The 6,962-nt window shown below is 30.0% G+C and overlaps 1 protein-coding gene across 4 annotated transcripts in view; it reads right to left on the bottom strand.

The window, feature by feature from the left end:
* Window positions 1-597: 597 nt before the first annotated feature.
* The window catches only part of LOC136079970 (chitin deacetylase 8-like), a 20,987-nt gene continuing 14,622 nt past the window's right edge, over window positions 598-6,962 (bottom strand). For 2 of the 4 annotated variants that reach the window (XM_065796629.1, XM_065796630.1), the window contains exons 2-7: window positions 2,942-3,031; window positions 2,316-2,828; window positions 1,805-1,866; window positions 1,376-1,622; window positions 926-1,150; window positions 598-814 (exon numbers count right to left, since the gene is read on the bottom strand). In XM_065796629.1, coding sequence (XP_065652701.1) covers window positions 687-814; window positions 926-1,150; window positions 1,376-1,622; window positions 1,805-1,866; window positions 2,316-2,828; window positions 2,942-3,020 — 1,254 coding nt within the window. In that variant the 5' untranslated portion in view covers window positions 3,021-3,031 and the 3' untranslated portion in view covers window positions 598-686. Of the gene's footprint in view, window positions 815-925; window positions 1,151-1,375; window positions 1,623-1,804; window positions 1,867-2,315; window positions 2,829-2,941; window positions 3,032-3,144; window positions 3,597-6,090; window positions 6,191-6,962 lie in introns of those variants that run through there. The other 2 variants (XM_065796628.1, XM_065796627.1) reach the window with 2 other exon arrangements.

The raw sequence follows: 6,962 nt of genomic DNA, 5'->3' as shown, positions 1-6,962 counted from the left end.
TTTAAGAGAATTTAAAAAGTTGAAATAGCGGTGTTTTACTAATTTCCAATTTCATTCAATTAAAAAAAGACGGAAGTCACAGGAAATATCTTTTTATATCTGGAGCTAAAATTTTCTAGATACCCACTGCGTAAATCAGTTCGTTAACAAAAAGATCACAGAGGCTAAGATATAACGTGATGCGGGAAATAACTTTTAAGTGAAAAATAGCTTTCTGAATTGAATTTAATAATGTGGTAAAGCGAACTGGGCAAATTCAAGGAAAAAATTGATTTAATTCAAATGGAAACTTTTACACAATCTTAAGAATCATTTTGAATCAAAGCGACAATTATCGTAAATTTATACAGCTTGTTTTATAATATAAAGCGTCAGGAAATCGTGTTTACTGCTTTGCGTAAACACGATTGCTTTGTGGTTCTCAATCATGCAAATACATAGTAAAACACACGAATACATAATGAAAAATTACTTAAGGAAAAACTTTTTTTTTTTTTCTTTCTGCGACTTCTCTCTGTCTTCTTCGGTTAAATTGAATTTCCCCAAAAAGTTGACATACAGAACCAAAAGTGCGCCGATATAAAGTAACAAAAAAAGTTGTACTGATGAAAAAATATTATTAAAGTAACTATTATCTACATGTTAAACTTGTTAAAAAAATCTTGTAATGCTCTAAAATTTTATATTTATAGATTACACGAAAACGGCTTTTTATCGAGACCGACCGGCGATTTTATCCATTCAATTGCCTGTTGGGCAGTGACAAAGTAAACGTCGCTGAACTTTCGAACATCGTTCATGAACCTTATGACAGCTAAAAAAAAAAAGAAAATGTTTTCTTAAATAATTAAAAATCAAATTGCAAGAAAACGCTAACGTTTCTATTCATTATAAGATAAATCTAAATATCCATAATTTTTAATACCATCTTTATGGTAAGGTGCATTATCAAACCAAGTCGAATGGCCGAACATGGGGAAAGGTTGCTTATTATCCTCGTAGTGAAGCTTAAAGTTGGTCATTAACATGTTATACGTGCTTTCTTCAGTTTCTAAGTTTGTACATTCATCGAGCATTGTACCAAACGTGGTAGCTGATTCGTCGCATTGCAATGTAACCAACGGGATTTCCCATACTCCAGGGTACGTAACTAAATGAAAAGTATAAAATTTATACGCATCAGAATACGATAACTCAAACAAAAAGTAAAACATGAGCACACAACGAAATAAAAATTCAAACATAAGAACTCAATAAAACAAAAAGTAATACACGATAACTAAAAAATTAAGAGTGACGCACGATAACTCAATAACAAAAAGTAATACACGATGACTCAATAAAAATAACGCTATAACATATGCAAAGTTATTACGTGTTGGGCAGTTAGCCATGTAGCACGGCAAAGAAGGTAAGTAGTCCAATGTATATGGCCACCATCGTGTACCCGGAATGGTTCCCAACGAACTGTCATACAAAAACTGATTTTCAGCTAACACTTTAAACGTGTTTTCTTGGCTTGCAAGAAACGGAGTTCTCCATCCGAGTGTAGTTGTTCCGACTTCTTGCTGAATAGTATTTTTTTGTGTTAAAATCTCCATTTGCAGGTCTTCTAATACTGCCTTTGAATAAAATAAAACGAATAAAATAAAACTTGCTAACAAGTAAAAGACACTAACTTTTGTTTGTAATCTTTTTACTAAAAAATAAAAAAGCTCTCAATACGGTCACTTGATCTTCAAACGATGTATTCACGTGAAAAAATAGTCAAAAACGGAAAAATTAATGTATTTGTGAAACTTACTGTTTTACTCCACCATTCTTCCGGTAATTTGTGAGTTGCCGAATGATCTGCTATCTCATGGCCTATAAAGTATAAGAGTATCCTTAAGTACAACGTAGTTATTGTGGACTAAGAAAAAAGAAGACGAAAAAGTGCAGATCGTAGCGCTCAAGTAGGTGTGCATTTTAAATTCAAAATAAAATTGATTTGAGTGGTATGCAAAAGCTTCCGTTTAAACACAATATTTAATATTGTGTTTAAACGGAAGCTTTGTATACTACTATATAATTTGGTATGCAAAGCTTCCGTTTTATACAAATATGATGCTTAAATAAGGACGCGATAAAGTAGGAAAAGCTTCTCTAACTTTATTTAACTTTATATAAAAAACTAACCTCATAACAAAACGTTATTTATTGTTTGCGGATACTTTAAACGTTTATCTGTTTTTTTTACCTATTATTTTTAACGCGGAATTTTCACGAATTATGAGCGTGAAGTACTTATTTTCAAAACTGTAAAGTTTACTTACCGCTCTGTTGCAACTTCTTTACGTAAGCGTAGTCGGAATTATCACCAGATACGAAAAAAGTTGCTTTGATTGGACAACCATTAAAGTTAGTCGAACCATTAAGTAACTCAGTGTAAAGCTGATATTTTTCTGGTGTAACTCCGTCATCCATGGTTAATAAGATCATTTGTGGGGTGTTAACTTTTGACAATCCGCCAGGTATATCTGTTCCCGCGCATCTACATGACGGTAAACGACAGTTGGTAACATTGCAAGTTGATACCGATTCAGGTGACTCTGGTAAAACAAGATTTGTTGAGATTAAATCGGCTTGGGTCGAGGCTGTAAAAAGTTCCGTCATCATGGGTTCATTCGACGAGAATAGAGACTGAGCGGTTTCGACCGAAAAACTTTCCGTTGCAACATTTTCTAGAAGCATTGTGTTTGTAGTATCAAACGTTGTAGGCAGTGGTGTTTCAACGATTGATGACTGGTTAAAGGTATTTTCAGATGCAGAATTTGGCTGAAGCAAAGCTGTAAAGTAAATGTTACATGTATCATGTTTATAAGTTTTGAACCTTAAACAAAATTGATAAATAAAAAAAAAAAATAAAAAAAAATAGAAGAATAAGATTTCATGAAGTTACTCTGTAAAGTATCTCTTTTGATTACGTTGGCAGACATCTGATGTGCTACTAACAAAAGTAGAACCATTTTCTTTGCCATTTCAACTTTCTCTAATAAACAAAATCAAAAAATTAAAAAAAAAAAGTACACACAACCGTCGCATCTTTGAACTTTTTATTTTTCTAAATAAAAATAATCACATAAAATCTTGTAACGTTTTTACCTTTTATGATCAGTGTTTATTCTTTGCTCTTTTTATGATGATATCATAAGTTTGAGTTTCAATTTATCAGAAAAAGAACGGAAACGGTTTTACTAAATACCTTATTTGACAGTCTTTAAACAGCCTTGTTTTTAAAAGCTACGACCCATTAAATGACTGAATGTAAAAGTCTGGACGCTTTTGATTTATTAGGGAAATCCGTCAATACGTTTACACTCTTTATGTTCAAAACAAGTTTTACTAGAATTTGATAATTACGAACTTAAGTGTAAACGTTATACTCTAACTTTTTCTCATAAGTGTGTTACGAACAGGAAACGTTAAAACTTTATTAATCGAAATGAGTTTAATTGGCAACATCGTTCATAGTTAAACTTTGCGCTGAGATTCGTTTTGTTGCATTGTTGTTTTTTGTTTTTATAAATAAATATGCTTTTTGCATTATGGACTTAACCATGTAAATAAAATAAATAAAAGTTTGCAACACTTTTGATGATCTAGACTCAAAACGTGTTGCTTGCAGAGATGATGAGGCGAGTATGTTTCTCTTTTGTTTATTTTACACTGATTAAACGGATTTTAAGCGGCATTGGCCTTATATTTAAAGCTCTATAAAATATATAAAACTTGTACAAAAATTATACAATTAATACAGAAACACTTTAAAAGTCTTAGTAATATTTTTTATACTATTTTTACTATACGTAATTGGTGACAACATAACTCTATTATTATTAGCGCAACAATAACTTCAAGCATGAATCCTACTTCATAAAAGAATTTCAAAGTTAATATTCATTTGCTTGTGTTTTCGTTTATTTCATTACCTTGTCTTTAATAACGTAGGCAGGTTTAATGTTATTTTTTATTGTAATTCGTGCCATTTTTTTTTTGTATTTCAGCGTCATGTACATTAATTTGTATATTTTCTTCAAATCAGCAATTATGATGGTCTCAAAACTCGTTACCACTGCTAGCAACACACTTTGAATCTAGGTTAACAAAAGTGTTTGGAATTTTCATTTGTATGGTTTTAATATTATAGCTAGATGTAAATGTTATTAAGTTGTCCTAAAACACATTTATGTTTTTTACTCTATGTTTATCAAGATTACTCTCATGGAGTAACTTTGCAACATTGAAAATGTTCAATGTGCTATATTGCGAATAAAAAAACTCATGACAAATGAAAATTGATATCAACACACTTCGGTTGATTGTAAGAATTTTAAATTATTATTTGTTGACGAAGGAGAAAAATGAATGACAAGACGGATTAAAACGCTATCTGAAAATTTTAAAGGCTGACTTCTCCACTTCTACTTATATATAAACTAATAATCTACTTTATAAATGACTAATAATAATCATAGAAATGGTAACTAATGATGTAATTTAATTTATTAAATTACATCATTATTACACCATTGAAAATTATTTAAATTATTATGAAAATTTTGAAAATACACTCTAGATATCTTTATTGACCTTTTTGATACAGTAGATCACATGTTATGGTATAAACGAAAAAACTCTAAAGTGGTTTGAAAGCTACATATCAAGCCGTAAACAATTTGTCTCTTGTAATGACGATTATCAAGAAAATTTATTAAATATATCTTGCGGTGTTCCTCAAGGCGTTTGGGGAATTTAGAGCTTTAATTGCTAAAACTGTTCTACAATTTATTAATTTCAAACGCCTACAACTTTTTTAAAACTATTTGCAAGCTAATAACATTATAAACCTAACTTTCAATTAAGTAAAAGGAAATAATATGTATAAATTTGTCCTATGCAACGCAATTTTTATAAACATAATGCAATAAAGTTAAACACCGCCGATTCGGTTCGTTAAGTCCGCAAAAAATCAGACTGACTTATTTTGCGGATTAAAACAGTCCGATCGTTAAATATTTTACCAGGGTTGTTAAGACATTATATGTCTGGCAGATCTGTCGACATATTTTTAGACATATTTTCTGCCGACATAAAATATGTCCCACATATTTTCTATAGACATATTTTGACATAACTTTATAACTTTATGTCTGAATTATTTTCTGCTCACATAAAATATGTCAGACATATTTTCTATCGACATATTTTGACATAATTTTATGTCTGAATTATTATCTGCTGACATAAAATATGTCAGACATATTTTCTATTGACATATTTTGACATAATTTTATGTCTGACATATTATTTATATTTCAATCTAACAAATTTATTGCGCATTTCAGCTTAATTTAAAGAGTAAAGTGAATATAGTCTAACAAATTTGTTGCTTTTTTGCAATCAGTTATGCTTTATAAAACTTTTATTTTATACCCTATAAGCAAACATCAGTTGTTTCATAAAGGTCTTCTTCTGCCCTTTTTAGCGATGCATCATATGATAGTATTGACTTATATTGACTAGTATTGATGCATCATTTAATAGTATTGATTAGTATTGATTAGTATTGGCGATTTCCCTAATAAGAATGTAAAAACCATCTCAAGCTGAGTTTTTATTACTGAAAGTGGTTTTTATTAGTATGACTAAACTTAAAATTATTCTTTTGATTAAAATAATAATAGAAAAAAACGTTTTCAGTTATTTTAAATTAATAGTTGATCTCGAAAAAAATTTCATTATGAAAAATTGAGTTCAAAAGATTCTAATAATTTATAACTAATTACGAATAATATACTTATAGTTATAATAGTTATGATATATTTAACATTAAAGAAACTGACAATTGCATTATAACTGCATAGTTAACGGGCATAAACTTGCATAAAATGTTTTAAGTGAAATATATATTTTAATAATTAATTTTTTGTTTTCCTTAATTTAAAAAATAATTTATTAAATGAACAAGTGAAAACTCAATTTGAAATTAATAAAGAAGGGGGAAAATGTAAATTGTGCAAAAAAATTTACAAAGACAAATTAAGTAACCTCAAAGATCACCTTCTTCGAAAACACAAAGAAAAAGCCAACGAAATTGAATTAGTTGAAGCTACATCAGCTACAAGGCATCAAAATGACTATGAAATTCAATTAATTAAACGAATCAAGCTACAAGTTGATGTAAATCAATTAATTAGAGAAATGATTCGATTAATGATGCGCCGTATTGTCTTTAGCATTAGCTGATGAAATCGGACAAATGTCTTTAGTAAAAAATGCACTCAAAAAGTTCAATATTTTTATAAATCGTCACAGCCTAAAACGCTACATTCAACATGCGTGTGAAAATATTTTTTCGCTAATAAGAGAAGAAACTGAAAATGTTCTTATGTCGTTGATGTTTGATAGTGCGTCGCGATATTGAAGAAACGTGTTTGGAGTTAGTTGCAGATATATCAAGGACGGGGAAATAGTTGACAGAACCTTAGGCATAATTACTCAAGAAGGTCGACAGTTTGGCGAAACCTTGGCTGCTTAATTGGAAAATGTGATTGGAAAATTTGGAAAATGTGCTAATGATATCTACACAACTTGCACAGATCAGGGAGAAAATATGATGAAGGCTTCAAATATTCTCCAAAATGCACAAGATAAAATGAAAGTAATCCTTGAAATTTATGGTGACGAATTTATAGATTTCGAAGACGAGGAAATTGATAGTGGTGCTTTAGAGAATGAAGAAGGGAATTATAGTGAAGCCCACACTGTTTGTGTCAGCTAGCTGCCAAGGACGTAAAGTCAATGTTTGAAGATGCATTGAATAATATAAGAAAGGTTGCTATTGAATCCAAAAAAGTAGCATATATTCAAACACATAAAAATCTAAAAAAAACCTCGTATAGACATCGCACCTCGTTGGG

Source organism: Hydra vulgaris, chromosome 05 (assembly GCF_038396675.1).
Source record: "Hydra vulgaris chromosome 05, alternate assembly HydraT2T_AEP".
In the NCBI taxonomy this organism is placed as follows: domain Eukaryota; kingdom Metazoa; phylum Cnidaria; class Hydrozoa; order Anthoathecata; family Hydridae; genus Hydra; species Hydra vulgaris.
The sequence above is the reverse complement of the archived record's forward strand: the minus strand, read 5'-3'. Positions and strand labels throughout refer to the sequence as shown.